This window comes from Hylobates moloch, unplaced genomic scaffold (genome assembly GCF_009828535.3).
Source record: "Hylobates moloch isolate HMO894 unplaced genomic scaffold, HMol_V3 SCAFFOLD_1, whole genome shotgun sequence".
In the NCBI taxonomy this organism is placed as follows: Eukaryota; Metazoa; Chordata; class Mammalia; order Primates; family Hylobatidae; genus Hylobates; species Hylobates moloch.
The window spans coordinates 133,882,733-133,903,663 of NW_026652276.1; the positions used below are offsets into that span (position 1 = coordinate 133,882,733).

The 20,931-nt window shown below is 37.6% G+C and overlaps 1 protein-coding gene across 1 annotated transcript in view; it reads left to right on the plus strand.

The window, feature by feature from the left end:
- Positions 1-20,931, plus strand: part of LOC116810676 (probable C-mannosyltransferase DPY19L2) — a 136,373-nt gene that overhangs the window by 18,325 nt on the left and 97,117 nt on the right. The window contains 6 exon segments of the mRNA XM_058439576.1: positions 6,572-6,629; positions 8,966-9,057; positions 11,763-11,862; positions 15,215-15,292; positions 16,056-16,102; positions 16,104-16,137. Of these exon segments, the coding sequence (XP_058295559.1) occupies positions 6,572-6,629; positions 8,966-9,057; positions 11,763-11,862; positions 15,215-15,292; positions 16,056-16,102; positions 16,104-16,137 (409 nt within the window).

The window sequence follows — 20,931 nt, forward strand, 5'->3', positions numbered from 1 at the left end:
TAAATGTCTTCTTTTGAGAAGTGTCTGTTCATGGCCTTTGCCCACTTTTTGATGGGGTTGTTTGTTTTTTTCTTGTAAATTTGTTTGAGTTCTTTGTAGATTCTGGATATTAGCCCTTTGTGAGATGTGTAGATTGTAAAAATTTTCTCCCAGTCTGTAGGTTGCTTGTTCACTCTGATGGTAGTTTCTTTTGCTGTGCAGAAGCTCTTTAGTTTAATTAGATCCCATTTGTCAATTTTGGCTTTTGTTGCCATTGCTTTTGGTGTTTTAGACATGAAGTCCTTGCCCGTGCCTATGTCCTGAATGGTATTGCCTAGGTTTTCTGCTAGGGTTTTTATGGTTTTAGGTTTAACATTTAAGTTTTTAATCCATCTTGAATTAATTTTTGTAAAAGGTGTAAAGAAGGGATTCAGTTTCAGCTTTCTACATATGGCTAGCCAGTTATCCCAGCACCATTTATTAAATAGGGAATTGTTTCCCCATTGCTTGTTTTTGTAAGGTTTGTCAAAGATCAGATGGTTGTAGATAGGTGGTATTAAGTCTGAGGGCTCTGTTCTGTTCCATTGGTCTATATCTCAGTTTTGGTACCAGTACCATGCTGTTTTGGTTACTGTAGCCTTGTAGTATAGTTTGAAGTCAGGTATCGTGATGTCTCCAGCTTCGTTCTTTTTGCTTCGGATTGTCTTGGCAATGCGGGCTCTTTTTTGGTTCCATATGAACTTTAAAGTGAATGGGAGTTCACTCATTATTTGGCTCTCTGTTTGTCTATGATTGGTGTATAAGAATGCTTGTGATTTTTGCACATTGATTTTGTATCCTGAGACTTTGCTGAAGTTGCCTATTAGCTTAAGGACATTTTGGGCTGAGACAGTGGGGTTTTCTAGATATACAATCATGTCATCTGCAAACAGGGACAATTTGACTTCCTCTTTTCCTAATTGAAAACCTTTTATTACCTTCTCCTGCCTAATTGCCCTGGCCAGAACTTCCAACACTGTGTTGAATAGGAGTGGTGAGAGAGGGCATCCCTGTCTTGTGCCAGTTTTCAAAGGGAATGCTCCCAGTTTTTGCCCATTCAGTATGATATTGGCTGTGGATCTGTCACAGATAGCTGTTCTTATTTTGAGATTTATTGAGAGTTTTTAGCATGAAGGATTGTTGAATTTTGTCAAAGGCCTTTTCTGCATCTATTGAGATAATCATGTAGTTTTTGTATTGGTTCTGTTTATATGCTGGATTATGTTTATTGACTTGCGTATGTTGAACCAGCCTTGCATCCCAGGGATGAAGCCCACTTGATCATGGTGTATAAGCTTTTTGATGTGCTGCTGGATTCAGTTTGCCAGTATTTTATTGAGGATTTTTGCATCAATGTTGATCAGGGATATTGGTCTAAAATTCTCTTTTTTGGTTGCGTCTCTGCCAGGCTTTGGTATCACGATGATGCTGGCCTCATAAAATGAGTTAGGGAGGATTCCCTCTTTTTCTATTGATTGGAATAGTTTCAGAAGGAATGGTGTCCAGCTCCTCCTTGTACCTCTGGTAGAATTTGGCTGTGAATTTGTCTGGTCCTGGACTTTTTTTGGTTGGTAAGTTATTAATTGTTGCCTCAATTTCAGAGCCTTTTATTGGTCTATTCAGAGATTCCACTTCTTCCTGGTTTAGTTTTGGGAGGGTGTATGTGTCAAGGAATTTATCCATTTCTTCTAGATTTTCTAGTTTATTTGCATAGAGGTGTTTATAGTATTCTCTCATGGTAGTTTGTATTTCTGTGGGATTGGTGGTGATATCCCCTTTATCATTTTTTATTGCATCTATTTGATTCTTCTCCCTTTTCTTCTTAATTAGTCTTGCTAGCAGTCTATCAATTTTGTTGCTCTTTCCAAAAAACCAGCTCCTGGATTCATTGATTTTTTGAAGGGTATTTTGTATCTCTATCTCCTTCAGTTCTGCTCTGATCTTAGTTATTCCTTGCCTTCTGCTAGCTTTTGAATGTGTTTGCTCTTGCTTCTCTAGTTCTTTTAATTGTGATGTTAGGGTGTCAATTTTAGATTTTTCCTGCTTTCTCTTGTAGGCATTTAGTGCTATAAATTTCCCTCTACACGCTGCTTTGAATGTGTCCCAGGGATTCTGGTATGTTGTGTCTTTGTTCTTGTTGGTTTCAAAGAACATCTTTATTTCTGCCTTCATTTCATTATGTACCCAGTAGTCATTCAGGAGCAGGTTATTCAGTTTCCTTGTAGTTGAGCGGTTTTGAGTGAGTTTCTTAATCCTGAGTTCTAGTTTGATTGCACTGTGGTCTGAGAGACAGTTTGTTATAATTTCTGTTCTTTTACATTTGCTGAGGAGTGCTTTACCTCCAACTACATGGTCAATTTTGGAATAAGTATGGTGTGGTGCTGAGAAGAATGTACATTCTGTTGATTTGGGATGGAGAGTTCTGTAGATGTCTATTAGGTCTGCTTGGTGTAGAGCTGAGTTCAATTCCTGGATATCCTTGTTAACTTTCTGTCTCGTTGATCTGTCTAATGTTGACAGTGGGGTGTTAAAATCTCCCATTATTATTGTGTGGGAGTCTAAGTCTCTTTGTAGGTCTCTAAGGACTTTCTTTATGAATCTGGGTGCTCCTGTATTGGGTGCATATATATTTAGGATAGTTAGCTCTTCTTGTTGAGTGGATCCCTTTACCATTATGTAATGGCCTTCTTTGTCTCTTTTGATCTATGTGTGTCTCTGCACGTGAGATGGGTTTCCTGAATACAGCACACTGATGGGTCTTGACTCCTTATCCAATTTGCCAGTCTGTGTCTTTTAATTGGAGCATTTAACCCATTTACATTTAAGGATAATATTTTTATGTGTGAATTTGATCCTGTCATTATGATGATAGCTGATTATTTTGCTCGTTAGTTGATGCAGTTTCTTCCTACCCTTGATGGTCTTTACAATTTGGCATGTTTTTGTAGTGGCTGGTACTGGTTATTCCTTTCCATGTTTAGTGCTTCCTTCAGGAGCTCTTTTAGGGCAGGCCTGGTGGTGACAAAATCACTCAGCATTTGCTTGTCTGTAACGGATTTTATTTCTCCTTCACTTATGAAGCTTAGTTTGGCTGGATATGAAATTCTGGGTTGAAAATTCTTTTCTTTAAGAATGTTGAATATTGGCCCCCACTCTCTTCTGGCTTGTAGAGTTTCTGCCGAGAGATCAGCTGTCAGTCTGATGGGCTTCCCTTTGTGGGTAACCCGACATTTCTCTCTGGCTGCCCTTAACAATTTTTCCTTCATTTCCACTTTGGTGAATCTGACAATTATGTGTCTTGGAGTTGCTGTTCTCGAGGAGTATCTTTGTGGCGTTCTCTGTATTTTCTGAATTTGAATGTTGGCCTGCCTTGCTAGACTGGGCAAGTTCTCCTGGATAATATCCTGCAGAGTGTTTTCCAACTTGGTTCCATTCTCCCCGTCACTTTCAGGTACACCAATTAGATGTAGATTTGGTCTTTTCACATAGTCCCATATTTCTTGGAGGCTTTGTTCGTTTCTTTTTATTCTTTTTTCTCTAAACTTCTCTTCTCGTTTCATTTCATTCATTTGATCTTCCATCACTGGTACCCTTTCTTCCAGTTGATCGAATTGGCTACTGAGGCTTGTGCATTTGTCACATAGTTCTCGTCCCTTGGTTTTCAGCTCCATCAGGTTCTTTAAGGACTTCTCTGCATTGGTTATTCTAGTTAGCCATTTGTCTAATTTTTTTTCAAGGTTTTTAACTTCTTTGCCATGGATTCAAACTTCCTCCTTTAGCTCAGAGTAGTTCGATTGTCTGAAGCCTTCTTCTCTCAACTCATCAAAGTCATTCTCCATCCAGCTTTGTTCCATTGCTGGTAAGGAGCTGTGTTCCTTTGGAGGAGGAGAGGCACTCTGATGTTTAGAGTTTCCAGCCCGTTTTTCTGCTCTGTTTTTTCCCCATCTTTGTGGTTTTATCTACCTTTGGTCTTTGATGATGGTGACATACAGATGGAGTTTTGGTGTCGATGTCCTTTCTGTTTGTTAGTTTTCCTTCTAACAGTCAGGACCCTCAGCTGCAGGTCTGTTGGAGTTTGCTGGAGGTCCACTCCAGACCCTGTTTGCCTGGGTATCAGCAGCAGAGGCTGCAGAACAGCGGATATTGGCGAACAGCAAATGTTGCTGCCTGATCATTCCTCTGGAAGTTTTGTCTCAGAGGAGTACCCAGCTGTGTGAGGTGTCAGTCTGCTCCTACTGGGGGGTGCCTCCCAATTATGCTACTCGGAGGTCAGGGACCCACTTGAGGATGCAGTCTGTCCGTTCTCAGATCTCCAGCTGCATGCTGGGAGATCCACAACTCTCTTCAAAGCTGTCAGACAGGGATATTTAAGTCTGCAGAGGATTCTGCTGCCTTTTGTTTGGCAATTCCCTGCCCCCAAAGGTGGAGTCTACAGGGGCAGGCAGGCCTCCTTGAGCTGCAGTGGGCTCCACCCAGTTTGAGCTTCTGGGCTGCTTTGTTTACCTACTCAAGCCTGGGCAATGGTGGGCGCCCCTCCCCCAGCCTCACTGCCACCTTGCAGTTTGATCTCAGACTGCTGTGCTAGCAATGAGGGAGGCTCTGTGGGCATAGGACCCTCCAAGCCAGGCATGGGATATAATCTCCTGGTGTACCATTTGCTAAGACCACTGGAAAAGCGCAGTGTTAGGGTGGGAGTGACCTGATTTTCCAGGTGCTATCTGTCACCCCTTTCTTTGACTAGGAAAGGGAATTCCCTGACCCCTTGTGCTTCCCGGGTGAGGCAATGCCTTGCTCTGCTTCGGCTCATGCTTGGTGCGCTGCACCCACTGTCCTGCACCCACTTTCCGACACTCCCCAGTGAGATGAACCTGGTACCTCAGTTGGAAGTGCAGGTATCACCCATCTTCTGCTTCGCTCATGCTGGGAGCTGTAGACTGGAGCTGTTCCTATTCGGTCATCTTGGCTCCACCCCCGCCAACTCATCTTACTTTGATTTATCCACATGTCCCCAGTTCCTCCATGTACAATTGGTCCTTGCTGCTCACACCTTCTTTCTTTCAGTTTCTTCCTCTTTGAAGTTCATCCTTTGGATTTTCTGTGTGAAACTTTATTAAATGGTAAATAATTTCCCATTAACTTTCCTCTGCTGTTTTCTTCCTTTCTTTCTTCATTAATTCAACCAATATTTATTAATCTTCCAACTGTGAAGCTGGGGATATAGTAATGAACAAGACAGATAAAGAACCTGTCCCTGTCCTCATGGTGCTTAGAATGTGTTAGACTTAGAATGTGTTAGACTAGGGAAGTGGTGTATGGAAGATAAATGGAAGCATAGAAACACTACACAGATGTGGGATTGATCATCTGCATTCTCATACACAGACATGGTCACAAAAAGTCAATTTAAGAAATGGTTTTTGGGTTTTGGGCCAGGTGTGGTGGCTCACACCTGTAATCCCAGCACTTTGGGAGGCTGAGGTGGCTGGATCACTTGAACTCAGGAGTTTGAGACCACTCTGGCCAACATGGTGAAACACTGTCTCTACTAAAAATACAAAAATCAGCCAGGTGTAGTGGCATGTGCCTGTAATCCCAGCTACTCGGGAGGCTGAGGCAGAAGAATCGGCTTGAACCAGGGAGGTGGAGGCTGCAGTGAGCCGAGATCGCACCACTGCACTCCAGCCTGGGTGACAGAGCGAGACTGTGTCTCAAAACAAAACAAAACAAAACAAAACAACAACAACAAAAGAAATGGTTTTTATCTTTCATCTGATTTTTGTATTCTGCATTATTGCTTCTCTGAGACTCAAGTAAAGAATATTTGCAGTAGTTTAGACAGTTCTAAGTTAATGCTACATGAAACTGTTAGAATCTTGTCTTCATCTCTCAGTCCCTTAAATCCAATTTCAAAAGATAAAAATTTGCTTTTATTCAGCATATTCAAAGGATGTGATTTAGACTCTAAAGTGCTAGCCTGTTTCTTAAAAATGATTTTATGTGGCTGGGCGCAGTGGCTCACGCCTGTAATCTCAGCACTTTGGGAGGCCAAGGTGGGGGTGGATCATGAGGTCAGGAGTTCGAGACTAGCTTAGCCAACATGGTGAAACCCCGTCTCTGCTAAAAGTAAAAAAATTAGGCAGGCGTGGCAGCACGCACCTGTAATCCCAGCTACTCAGGAGCCTGAGGCAGGAGAATTGTTGGAACCCAGGAGGCAGAGGTTGCTGTGAGCCGAGATTTCGCCACTGCACTCCAGCCTGGGTAACAGGGCAAGACCCCGTCTCAAAAAAAAAAAAATTATATTCACACCTTATGTATTTTATTTAGAAAGTATTTTAGCTATAATAAATTATAAAATTGAGATTAATTTATATGTACACTTTTTAGAATTGTACATTCAGGATTTAAACATCAACCACATGGGTATGGTTTAGTACTATTATGTTTTGAATATAGAAAACTGATTTTAAATTCTGAGGTAATTTTGTGAAAAACTCACTGTATTTTACATGAATTTTGATTGTATACTCTTTTTTTTTTTTTTTTTTTTTTACAGTGGGACTCAACTAGGAGGTCTTATTACAGTACTGTGCTTCTTTTTCAACCATGGAGAGGTTTGTTTTCTAGAAAGCAATTTTTAAGAAATAGAAGAGGTTGTAGAGGAACAAGGAAATATACTCATCAAAACAATATATAATTGTATACTATTTATGACTTCACAATATTTTAAAGACCCTTGTGTTATAAGTTGATATTTTAATCATGTTGATTGAAATGTTTAAATAGCTAGAATTTCAAATATGAAATCTCTTGCCTTATTTTTGGTAAATATATACATATACATATATTCTGTAGAGAAAAGGAAGTACTGTACTTGTTGAGTTGAATCACGTCATGCACATTATCTGATTTATTCCCACTAAAGTTTTTTTGTGGGTTTTGTTAGCCTCACCATACAAGTTATGAAATTTAAATTTAGAGAAAGTTAAGTTACTTATCCACATTCCGCATTTACTACATGATGAAGCTGGATTTCCCATTCTATGTCTGTCTGCCTCTAAAACTTACATATATATCAATTTATATTTTATAAATTATAAAATTATAGTTATATTTTATAAAAACTTCTATAGCATATATATAACATATATATTTGACTTCTTATTGTGATCAGAATAAGTAACATATGATCTGTCCTCTTAACAGATTTGTAAGTGTACAATATAGTATTAACACAATGTTGTATAGCAGATCTCCAGAACTTATTCATCTTGCCTAACTGAAACTTTGTATACATTGCACTGCCCTTAACAACAATGAAAGAGGCCTCAGGCCTGACAGCAGGGACACGGTTAAGACACTGCCACCTGCTCCCTCACTTCTTTCTGTTACGTCATGCTGTCTGTTCAGTAATGCAAAATGCTGAATTCAAAATAGACATTAATTTACTAATTCAGCCCAAATGAAACATAGTCCACCTAAAAAAGAGCTCATAGAAACTTGTTTCAAATATGATGGATTCATTCAACAAAATATTGGTACATACCATGTCCATGCTCTGTTAGATGCTGAGGATATGACAAAGAAAAAGAGAGATTCTGACTACTAGCTCTTGGGAGCAAAATATTTAATATGTTATGACACAGGTTACATAGGGTAGTAGTACTTTTTTTTTTTTTTTTTTTCAAGATAGAGTCTTGCTCTGTCGCCCAGGCTGGAGTGCAATGGCGCAATCTCAGCACATTGCAACCTCCGTCTCCTGGGTTCAAGCAATTCTTCTGCCTCAGCCTCCTGAGTAGCTGGGATTACAGGCATGTGCCATCATGCTCAGCTAAATTTTTGTATTTTTAGTAGAGATGGAGTTTCACCATGTTGGCCAGGCTGGTCTCGAACTCCTGACCTCATGATCCACCCACCTTGGCCTCCCAAAGTACTGGGGATTACAGGCGTGAGCCACCATGCCCAGCCAGGGTAGAAGTACTTTTATCCATTGCTCTTGGGTTAATTTTTAAAGATCAGTTAGATAAAGGAATCATAAAAATTACACATAAAAGCCTTATATATATATTATTTTAAAGCAAACAAATGCATTGTCATTCAACAATGTGCTGATATAAAGACAAAGGTTTTTCTCTGAGTGTTCCAGACAACTGTTGGTATAAGTTGACTTTCTTATATGTATCATAATTCCTCTTCCAACATTTACAATTTTGGTATCTTGGAAGAGAAGCAATAACTTTTAAGACTCTTGCAAAGTAATAAGAGTTCACATTCTTTCTAGAATTTCAGAATTTTTGATGGAAAATTTTTCTAATACTCTGACCCATATGTCTTAGAAGTAATTTTAAAGTTTGTATGAAAATTTAATACTTTCATTACGTGCATCACATTTGTAGTTCCCAAATACTTCTAGTTGTTTTTAAAATATATACTTAACCTTTTTTAAGGTACATTTTACAAATTCTGAGGCAATCGTAGCTATTCAAAGTGTGTATTTATATTCATTGATACTTGTTATGTAGAAACTCTCATGGTGCTTGTGAATGACCTAGGTGACGTTTGTTTAGTTGTTTGTCTTGGCATGCATATATCCCAAAGCCTGGGATGCCAGGATCATATGCCAGGATCATACTGCAGGGCTGGACTGTGGATCTAGTTGGTCAGTCACAATTCTCACAACTCTTATACGTACAATCTTGTTTGTCCCTTGGGTTTCCTTTTACTCGGTCTGATATATCTGTTGCTGGTTTCTGGACATGATAGTTAATTGCTCTCTACTTAATGGCCTCATGCGTTAAGAGAGCTTCAAAAACTGAGAAGCTATGCCAGACACTCAGAAATGGGATCTAGTGAGCCTAGTATTAAAATTACTAAAACAAACTCACCCCTGGTTTTTAAATATGTTTGTTGTAGTAAACATGATGTACAGTGGGCATTTTGTTTATTTCAGGCCACCCGTGTGATGTGGACACCACCTCTCCGTGAAAGTTTTTCCTATCCTTTCCTTGTACTTCAGATGTATATTTTAACTTTGATTCTCAGGTAACTTCGATTTATAAAATAAAGGCAAATAAATTATAATTTAAGTTTCTTAAAATATACTTCAATTCAGCACTTTGGGAGGCCGAGGTGGGTGGATCACTTGAGGTCAGGAGTTCGAGACCAGCCTGGCCAACATGGTGAAACCACATCTCTACTGAAATACAAAAATTAGCCAGGCATGGTGGTGTGCATCTGTAATCCCAGCTACCTGGGAGGCTGAGGCAGGAGAATTGCTTGAACCAGGGAGGCGGAGGTTGCAGTGAGCTGAGATTGTGCCATTGCACTCCAGCCTGGGCAACAGAGCAAGACTCCCTCTAAAAAAATGTAAATATATATAATATATATATATATATACTTCAATCTAGGAAGTTGTAATTACCAAATTTAGACCATTTTTTAGTTGTTTTAAAAGTAAATTGAGTATAGCGTTAAGAAAATAATTCAAAATTGCTATGTAAAAATTGCTCTTCATTTAAGAGTGTAGGCTACAGGTTTTAGATAACTACATTATGTTTTAATAAACCAAAAGGTATGTGTTTGTATGTAGTTTGCCAAGATTCAAAAGTTTTTGAGAAACAATTACATTTTCTCTTCGAAGTTTAAGTACTCTGACATTGTTTTCTAACCTGTGGTTTTGATAACTGTGCCATGAAAAAAGTGTTATGTGTGCAAATGAATTTGGGAAATGCGGAGTTAGACAGATAAGGAGTACATCTATTCCCATATTTATGAAGCATTTCTGAACAACCAATGTTTCTAAGAGACAACCAGTTTCATTTCAAACTTTTTTTTTTTTGGATACACTTTTTTTGTAGGGATTACATTTATAAGCATTTTAGATATTTAAGAGGTCTGAGAAATGAACAAAAAACCCCATAAGTGGTAGAATAGTATGAATAGCCTTATCAGAGAAATAAGTTTGATAGAATACTAATGAGAACTCTCACTGAATGAAATAATGATCACTATCTCCTCCAAACTCCCAGAGGACCCCATTCTTCACCTACTAGTCCCTGGCAGATTCTGCCTTATATAAAAATCATTTGTTTGTCTTCCTTGTTTTTTAAAACAGTAAATTTATGAATCATCCACACATATACAAATTTTTATTTATTTATTTGGAGATGAAGTCTTGCTCTGTCACCCAGGCTGGAGTGCAGTGGCACGATCGGCTCACTGCAACCTCTGCTTCCCAGGTTCAAGCGATTCTCCTGCCTCAGCCTCCCAAGTAGCTAGGATTACAGGCACACGCCACCACCCCCAGCTAATTTTTGTATTTTTAGTAGAGGCAGGGTTTTACCATGTTGGCCAGGCTGGTCTCGAACTCCTGACCTCAAGTGATCTGCCCGCTTCAGCCTCCCAGAGTGCTGGGATTACAGGCATGAACCATTGTGCCCGGCCAATTATATGTATTTAAAAGTACCACTGGAAACAGGGACCATGCCATATTTATCTCTTTAACCACAGAACACTGCACACGTCCATGCAAATATTTGTGGCACTCAGATAAAGCTAATTGAAGAGTGGCAAATAGTAGTGTAGTGGGGTGGCACAAACCTTGAGAATGGAGCAGGCTAACTTCTGATTTCTTACCAACCTGAGAAGTATATTCTCGGGTTGAATTTGGATTTAGGAACCTCCTCCTCATTCAGATTTCTATATCTTTGCTCTACACTTTGCCTTCTCTCAAAGATTAGGTGATGGAAACTGCCCATTCTTCATCACCCCTTGCTATTCATTCCCAGTTTAATTCCTAGGAAGGTGGGTTATTTTTATTTTTTTGAAGTGATATCCGTCTGGTCAGTCAGGGGTTTCATGGAATAAAATGTCTTAATTAGAACATTTAGGGTTGTATCATTGAGGGCATGTGCTATACTCTGTGTCTTAGTCAAAAGTAATTTTTGTTTGAAAAATACAAGACCACAAAGTACATAATGAGTATTTTATAACATTAGTAAACAATATGAACATTTAGAATTTTGTTTTTGAAAATTTATATACGATTGTACAAAGATTCATCAAAATCCAATACAGCATTTATAAAAGGAAGAGTTACAGTTTCATTATTTAGGTAAAATGTTTGTGTTTCTTTTTTCATATCTAAAACTTACTGTAATTCTCTGTGGTAAAAGATATTGGTTCCCAGTACATCTCAGTAGTGCAGAATGGACAATTTAAACTTCCGCATACTTCAACTGAATTCTAGAATGATTTTTTAATTTTTTTAGATTCCTTTTCCTTAAATTTTTCCCTTAGTTTTTAACTTATTACCTTGTCAGCACTTATATTTCTCTTCAACGTTTTTTGAAGCACAAAAGCGGTGGTATATAAAAGTCGTTGCTACACATACAGGAGAAGCATGTTGAGGTGTGCAGGGGCAGCGCCGCATCCTATTTTCTGACCTCCTTGCTGGAGTATTAAATTTCTAATGTCATGCATATGTAAAGGAAAAAGAGCTTTTGTATTTAAAATATTTAATGGTAAATTACAATGTTATTTTTAAAACTCTAATTTTGATTGCTTCATGCAAGGAATGAAGTATTTCAAGTTCTTTTTAGTATACTTTAAAAAGTTAACTATATTTTGTTGTATTAGAGTAAAGGTAATGGAATAATTTAGATTTTATCATTTTGCAATTAGTCTCTCTTTTCAGTGACAGCCCATTTTTAGGGTGAAACTTACTGGTATCAATTCTCTCTATTAAGGACCTCGAGCAATGATAGAAGGCCCTTCATTGCACTCTGTCTTTCCAATGTTGCTTTTATGCTTCCCTGGCAATTTGCTCAGTTTATACTTTTTACACAGGTAAGATTATTTTTTAAATTAATTTTTATTTTTATTTTAAGTTCTGGGGTACATGTGTCGGATGTACAGGTTTGTTACGTAGGTAAATGTATGCCATGGTGATTTTTGCATCTATCAACCCATCACCTAGGTATTAAGCCCAGTATGCATTAGCTGTTTTTCCTAATGCTCTCCCCACCCCATCCCCTGACAGGCCCCAGTGTGTGTTGTTCCTCTCCCTGTGTCCACGTATTCTCATTGTTCAGCTCCCACTTATAAGTGAGAACATGTGGTGTTTGGTTTTCTGTTCCTGTTGCTGAGGATAGTGGCCTCCAGCTCCATTCATGTCCCTGCAAAGGACCTGATCTCATTCCTTTTTATGGCTGTGTAGTATTCCGTGGTGTATATGTACCACATTTTCTTTATCCAGTCTATCACTGATGGGCATTTGGGTTCATTCTATGTCTTTGCTATTGTGAATAGTGCTGCAGTGAACACATGGATGCATGTGTCTTTGTAATAGAATGATTTATATTCCTTTGATTTATATTCCTTAATTAATTTATATTAATTAAGTTGAATGCAAGATGTACTTGGTTGTTTCCATAGAAATTTTTAAATATGGTTACATTTACGCCCTAAAAGATTTTCAAAATAGGGAATAAAGTTTACTTAAAGGTATGATTTTTGTGAAATAATATAATTCCACATTCTTTTACTATATTGGTTAGTTTGACAGATTTTAAGGCTCAACATGTGAAAGAGTTTTTCTATTATTTTTATTCACAAATGTTATTTTTGGTGTTTGAGATAATATCTGTGTATATCTACCTATAGATTTTCCTTTTGTCCTGGGAATCATTCTGGGTGCCAAGCTACATAGCATGCTAAGGGCCAATCCTACTCTTCACAGCAGGACGTTCTGCTTCTAATTCAGCTAAGTGTTGGCTGTTTTGTCTGTGGAGCAGAATTTTACCTGGAACCATTTCTGCAAGTTTTAATCATAAAGCTCACCATTGCTTAAGTGAGCTGAGCCCATATCCTGTTTCTAAAGCAACTACATAACTAGTAACAAGAAACTGAACTGGGGAAGCAGAGAGTAAATGGAGAATTTTGATGACATTTCATGATACTAAGATTTTCCATCAGAGCTCCTTCCTGCATAACAAGTACTGATGATAATAATAATATTCTATATTGGAAGTGAGAAATTCTGCCAAGAAGTCTCATTCTGCCAATAGCCTACAAAGAATGAAATTATAACCCCAGCTCAATTGGTGCTGCATGTTTTAAATATTCCCTCTGTTTTACTTCATAATAGTTGGCCCCTTTCAGGTTATAACACAGACATTATTCTATGGTTTTCATTATTTGCACATGCCAACAGAGTAGAATAGATTTTTAATGAGCATCATTTCATTGCAAGCAAATTTATTAATCCAGTGATACTGATGAAACTAAGAAGCTCTTTGGGGCCGGGCGTGATGGCTCACGCCTGTAATCCCAGAACTTTGGGAGGCTGAGGCGGGTGGATCACTTGAGGTCAGGAGTTCAAGACCAGCCTGGCCAAGATGGTGAAACCCCGTCGCTACTAAAAATACAAAAAAATTAGTCGGGCATGGTGGCTGGCTCCTGTAATCTCAGCTACTTGGGAGGCAGAGGCAGAGAATTGCTTGAACCCAGGAGGTGGAGGTTGCAGTGAGCCAAGATCGCGCTACTGCACCCAGCCTGGGTGACAGAGTGAGACTCAGTTTCAAAAAAAAAAAAAAAAAAAGAAGTCATTGGGTAAGCTTGATATTGCTGTAATGATTTTCTAGCCATTCTCTGGATATATACTAGGCTTTTATTTTTCTTTACTAATGTATATAGTTTTGTTTGTATGTGTGTGTTTCATGCTTGCAGAGGGATAATTCAATGTTATTTTCTGGGAATACTTTAAGATTTTATTCTTAATTGTGTTTTTCATAGATTAAGGTTAAAATTAGTTCATTGCGCAAACACATCTGGCTAATATTTTAATTTTTTGTAGCAATGAGGTATCACCATCTTGCCCAGGCTGCTCTTGAACTCCTGGGCTCAAGCAGTCCTCCTATCTTGGCCTCCCAAAATGCTGGGATTATAGGCACGAGCCACCATGCCTGGCCCATTTTTTTTTTTTTTTATAACTTCTGTGCTCTCCTGGAATTTTCAATCCTATCAGTTATTTCCTTGAACATTTGAAGCATAGTTTAAAGATATATCTGATTATGCCAGAGAAGTGTTTGAGTGATCTCCAAGCTAAGAATAGTTTTTTATATATTTAAAGGGTTATAGAACAAAAATAGAAAAAGAATATACAAGAGACTGTATGTGACCAACAAAGCATAACATATTTATTATCTGGCCTTTTTTTTTTTTTGAGACGGAGTCTCGCTCTGTCGCCCAGGCTGGAGTGCAGTGGCGCGATCTCGGCTCACTGCAAGCTCCGCCTCCCGGGTTCACGCCATTCTCCTGCCTCAGCCTCTCCAAGTAGCTGGAACTACAGGCGCCCGCCACCACGCCCGGCTAATTTTTTTTGTATTTTTAGTAGAGACGGGGTTTCACCGTGGTCTCGATCTCCTGACCTCGTGATCCGCCCGCCTCGGCCTCCCAAAGTGCTGGGATTACAAGCGTGAGCCACCGCGCCCGTATCTGGCCTTTTATATAACAAATGTGCTGATCCCTGATCTAAATCTTTTGTGGATCTATTTCTATTGTGTTAGTGATAGTGTCTTATCTCCATCTATGCTGGGTTATTTTTGATTTGGTGCTGGACATTATAAATGAAAAATTGGAGAGGCGAGTAAAAAGCACTAATAAATCTTGAACCACCTTCATGCAATCAGATTGAGATGATCCGTAGATGGGTTTCAGTCTTTCTGAGGGCTGCTTGATTTCTGGTCCACTATTATAGTATGGCCTTTTGAAACTCCAAACTAAAGCACCCTTCTTGGTGCACTCTGACTGCTGAATCTGCTGAAATGCCTGCTCAGCTTGTTGGTCTCCCAACTGCCTCTCAGCTGGCAGGCATCCGCCTCTGTTGAAATTGGCAGATACCTCTGGGAGAAAAGTGGCCCAAAATATCATGCTCATCGGTATAGATTGCCATCTATCTTTTTTATTCCTCATTTGCTTTGTTAATAGTGTGTGGCTTTTATACATATTTTTAAAATATGTTTATTTATATCTTTATATTTTTCCTAGCCATTCTAGTTCTTAGTGGGAAGATTGGTTCAAATTCCTTTGCTTACCATCATTAGAACTGTAGCCCTCCTCTTATATTTACTTTGCCTGTGAATAGTAAAGTGTTAGTTTTCTATACTTTTTTCACTTTTGCTTTTTTATATTATTTCAGATAGCATCATTATTTCCCATGTATGTTGTGGGATACATTAAACCAAGCAAATTTTGGAAGATCATTTATATGAACATGGTAACATTTTTAATATATATAAGTCAAATATTAAGATAGGTTCTCAGAGTTTACAAAATAGAAATGATTCTGTTTTGTAGGGTACCTCCTTTTTGGTAATATTTAATACATATGGTATTGGTGATACCCAGAAGGAAAACTGGAAATGTATATTATAGATGTCATATTATAACAGATTGTACTTTCAACTAGACTGTAGATGTGTTTTACTCTCTAAAAGTTTTATTTTTATGTTTTATTTATTATTATTACTACTTTTAAAACTGCCTTTTCTTTCTCAGACATGAGATTTTTAGCATTTTGCCTGAATATGACACTCTAACTGAAATTTTATATTCTTGCAATTTTGTTTTTGGCTTAGGTCCCAAACATAGCTTCCTTAAAACCATAAAAAGTTAGTAAAGCTTCATAAATAATAGAAGTCCTGATGTCTAACAAAAATAAGATTAGTAAAACTGGTATTTATAACTAAGTCTTTCTTGTTATATTACTCCATTGATAAAACAATAGAAATCATAGACTTATTTTTCATTGTTCCAAGTAGCAGATGGAGAAAAAGTTAAATTCTGCCAGATAGAGTTTATAGTCTTGAATTTTAATACTTAGAATCTAGCAGTGACTTGAAATTCTGTTATCATTTGGCCAAGAATCATTCATCCTTATGCAAATAAATTTGCATTAGAAATGGCTATATACCTACAAAGTATGCATTATGCCAATATATGTAATAACCATAAAATGTATTTTTTTCACTTTTTTTCAGATTTCAGTTATCCTTAGTTTCATTTTGATGTTTGGAAATTTAATGTACTTCTTATTATTTTTCGTCTTTGTTAATGATGTGGGTGTTTAGTTCATAAAGTTGGGTTTTTTTAACTTACCAAATGGCACGTTTTCCTGTCTAAAACAGGTATAAGAGAATAAATAGGCCCTTTCCTGATTATTGTTCAACATGACACAGTTCTTCCCAAGCAAACCTTTTTCTCTGTCTTATCCTTGAAAAATATTACAGTATGAAGTGTTTCTTTTTAAGACAGTGCCCAAGTAAATATTTAAAAATTATCAAGTAATAAGACTTACTTTAAACATATCCCATTTTATGATAAAAATGACTTCTTTTCTCCTAAGTCACTTGAGGAGGTTAAGTACTCATTGCAGTGACACTGCCATTGCCCAAAACATTTTTGGAACTCTTCAGAGTTTCCTTCACAGACTATGGCACATTCTTCAGAATGTCTTGCCTTTCAAGAGTGGATTTGATTTTTGGAAATGACCAAAATTTTGAGAATATTTTGTATGATTGGGCTGGGTAATACAGATCTTGCTCAAACGATGGTGTGACAGTAAAGTCATAAGACCGATTATTTTGCACCTATAACTAAATTATTTCTGAAGGCAGTTTAGAAAGTGTAGTTCCAAACTACTTTGAGCAATGGCAAGATAATTAGAATAAGTGTGTAGTCTCCTCACAGGAACTACATGGAATGACACTCATTTGGATGTGTGTTTGGAAGGGTGGTTTAGTAAATCAGTTCTATTACATTGTTGTCATATTTCTGGTATCTATAAGCCAGAACCTAGAATATTCTCCTCTACCTCCCATCTCCACACTGATCAGAAATGATACCAACTACAGTAATGCCAAAATATAGCACTTTTCCATGTATGGTGCAGTGATTTAATCTTTTAGGATTGCCCTTATGTTTTAACATTTTTGCTTTCCATATCCTTTTCCCCTCATAGTAATTAATCCCTCCTGTTTCTCTCCCCCCCCAGAAATGTTCTTTCTTTCCAACATTTTGTCAAACTATTGCACCATTACAGAGTAGAGGACTCCTAATAGTGTGCTCATCTACCTCTTTTAATGAAAACATTTTTATTTTGAAATATAGTACAGATAAAACTGCATAAAGCAAATGTTTTGTGTGCTGACTTAGTGCTGGCTAATGCTGATAAGTACAATCTCCCCTCCGTGTCTGCAGGAATTGATTCCAGGACACCCCCAACCCCTGTGAATACTAAAATCTGCAGATGTTCAAGTTTCTTATATAAAATGGTGTGTTATTTGCATATAATCTATGCACATCTTCCTATATATTTTAAATCATCTCTAGATTACTTATAACGTCTAATGCAATATAAATACTATGCAAATAGTTGTATACTATATTTTTTCATTTGTACTTTTTAAACTGTATTATTATTATTATTTCAAATATTTTCTATCTGCTGTTGGTTGAGTCTGCAGCAGTTGGAACCCATGGATGTGGAGGGCTGACTGTCTTATGCATTATGTGGCAAACATTCTTAAACTACCATTGTATCAAAATTATAACTTTCTAAACGAGTGTAGAAGCCCTCCATGTGACCTGTCCCAAAGCACTCCCTTGTACTGCCCTGAAACAATAATGACTGTCTTGACTGCTATGATAGTAACTTTCCAGCATTCCTTTATAGTTTCATCACTTAAGTTTCTCTTTTTAGCTACAAGTTTCCTGCATACCTGCCTGGTTTTATCCTCATGAAATTTATTTATTGAGGAACTGGAGTCATAGAACATGTGGAGGATTTCATGGTCCAGATTTTGCTTTTGGAGTTCTTGTGGTGTAGCTAAGCGTGTTCCTTTGTCTCATGCTATAGCTTAATATATTAGAAATTGGATCTGAAACTTGGATTGCTTCAGGCTCGATCACTTTGGCAAGTCTATAGTATTGTTCTTTCATTAAAAGGCACGTAATGTCTCTCTTTATGGTACTAGCCTTCAGTGCCTTATTCTGGATCTGTTAATTCAATAGGGATTGCAAAGTGGTCACATTCTAATCCATCATCTAAAGTTCATTTAGGAAAAGTAAAGTAAGTGTTGATTTACCTCCTTATTTGCAAGTTTTAAAAATAATGAATTGACTCCCTGTCATCTTCCAAATGTGGGCTCTTTGGGCTGGGTACGTGTGTGTTTAGGTTTCATTAGGAACATAGGGATTTAAACATTTTTGATGTATTTCAAGTTAATTGAAATTAATATCTTTACTCATTCTCAGATTGTTTCTTTGTTGGCCAGGGGAGCCTCTTTAGGTTTCTCCTAAGTTCTCTGACATGACACTGGTGGTCTGATAGCATACTTGTGTCATGTATGACAAGTTTTTCCAGGTTTCTCTTGTGTACTGCCGAAAACCTGGAGGAAGCCATTCCTGCAAGGCACCCTCCTTGCCTTTATTGGGGAAATGGTGTTTTAAGACCGCAGTCTGGGACCCAAGGTTGCTCATTGCTACTAAGTAGGTCATTGTTTCTAGGCCTTATTAGTGGGCAGAGCTAGGAAATATTACAGGTTGCAGGCTCTCTCTCTTTCTTAAAAAATCTACCATGAAAATATGTGTGTGTGCATGTGTGTGTGTGCATGCATTTATGGTAAACTAGCTCACAAGTTCTGATGGATATTTCTAAATCAAATTCAAGAATACAGGGTTTTTACTTAACTCTTTCTATCCTGTATTTGTTTTTTTGTTTCTCTTGGGTCTCAAGAAGCCTAGGGATGATAGAATATCATATATCCATTTGCCTTCTCCCAAAGTGTGTGCATGAGAATTGCTATACTGCACCACGCACATGATTATGAGAAATAAAGAATTTTTTGCATATCCTTCTTTCATTCTCTTCACCCAATTTTTTTTTGTTTTTTTGAGATGGAGTCTCGCTCTGTCACCCAGGTTGGAGTGCAGTGGAGCGATCTCGGCTCACTGCAAGCTCTGCCTCCCAGGTTCACGCCATTCTTCTGCCTCAGCCACCCGAATAGCTGGGACCACAGGTGCCCACCACCACGCTCGGCTAATTTTTGTATTTTTAGTAGAGATGGGGTTTCACCTTGTTAGCCAGGATGGTCTCTATCTCCTGACCTCGTGATCCACCCACTTCGGCCTCCCAAAGTGCTGGGATTACAGGTGTGAGCCACCGTGCCTGGCCCTCTTCATCCATTTTTTTTTTAACTAATTCTGTATCTATGTTGTCAGAACATAGAGTATTGCATACTGTACCTTCTGCCTTATAAACCTTATTTCATGTTTTTATGTGAACAAATATGCATTTATTTATCACCAGTCTTTATGTCGTTATCTCCTAGTTATCTTGGTTATTTAGTCTTGTTCTACAAGAGAATTCCTTCAATTCTGATGTGTTTGTCACAGTTTGTTTTGTCGCCTTTTACTTGAAAGTGAAGTTGGCTCTGTAAAATTCTCGTCTCTTTTTTCTTTTTTCTTTTTCTTTTCTTTCTTTCTTTTTTTTTTTTTTGAGATAGAGTTTTGCTCTTGTTGCCCAGGCTGGAGTGCAGTGGTGCAATCTTGGCTCACTGCAACCTCCAGCTCCTGGGTTCAAGTGATTCTTTTGCCTCAGCATCCCCAGTAGGAGTAGCTGGGATTACAGGCGCCCACCACCATGCCCAGGTAATTTTTGTATTTTTAGTAGAGACGGGGGTTTCACCATGTTGGCCAGGCTGGTCTCGAACTCCTGACCACAGATGATCTGCCCTCCTCTGCCTCCCAAAGTGCTGGGATTACAGGTGTGAGCCACCACACCTGGCCGTCTCTTTTATCTTTTGTGTTGAGTACTTGTTTTACTTCTGTCCAAAAGGGTTTCTGTTAAAAGTGTTACAAGTTTTGATACGTTATAAACGTATCACTTTCTCTTGAATACTTTTTATCTTATTTTTTTTTATTTCTAAAGGTTTCTTCTCTTCACCTTTTATAGCTCTTAAGGCATTATTATTATGTTCATTTCCTCATGTTCCTTCTACTTTAATTTTTATGTCTGAAATTATTGTTTTATTTCAAATTCTTTGATTTCTGTCAGCTCATTTCTCAGTTTTTCTAATTTTGATTTGTGTCATTCTTTCACATATTTTAGTATTTTTAAATGTCTTATTTTAAATGGCTCATTTTGAAATATAAGTTTTGTTTAATTATACAGTCTTTCATCCTCAAGTAAGTGTTAGCTATAGGATTTTTCAGAGAAGCCCTTTATCAGGTTGAAGAAGTTCCCTTCTGTTCAGTTTGCTGAGTTTTTTCAAAAATGAATTTTGAAGATATGATATAATCATATAGTTTCTCTTTTCTGTTTTGTTAATGTGCTGCATTATATTGGTTGATTTTCAAATGTTATAGCATCTTTGCATTCCTTGAATAGACCTCACTTTGGTCATGCTGTTTTATTATTTTTTGTTGGATACAGCTTTCTAAAATTGTGTTTATAATTTTTGCACCTAAGTTCATGACAATAATTGGTTCATATTTCTTATGACATCTTTGTCTTTTTTTTGTTTCATGGCAATGGTGGTCTCATAAAATGAGTTGTGAAGTGTTCTCTCATCTCCAGTTTTCTGAAGAATTTATGTAAAATCATTATGATTTCTTCCCTAAATATTTAGTATAATTTACCAGTGAAACCATTTAGAACTTTCTTTGTAGGAATGTTTTTTAACTACAAGTTCCATTTCATTAATAAGGTATAAGGCTATTTGTGTTATCCATTTCCTCTTGAGTGAACTTTGGTTGTATCTTTCAAGGAATTTTTAAATTTTATTTATGATGTCAAATTTATTGACAAAGGCATAATATTTTCTTTCTTTTATGCATCTATAGTATCTGTAGTGA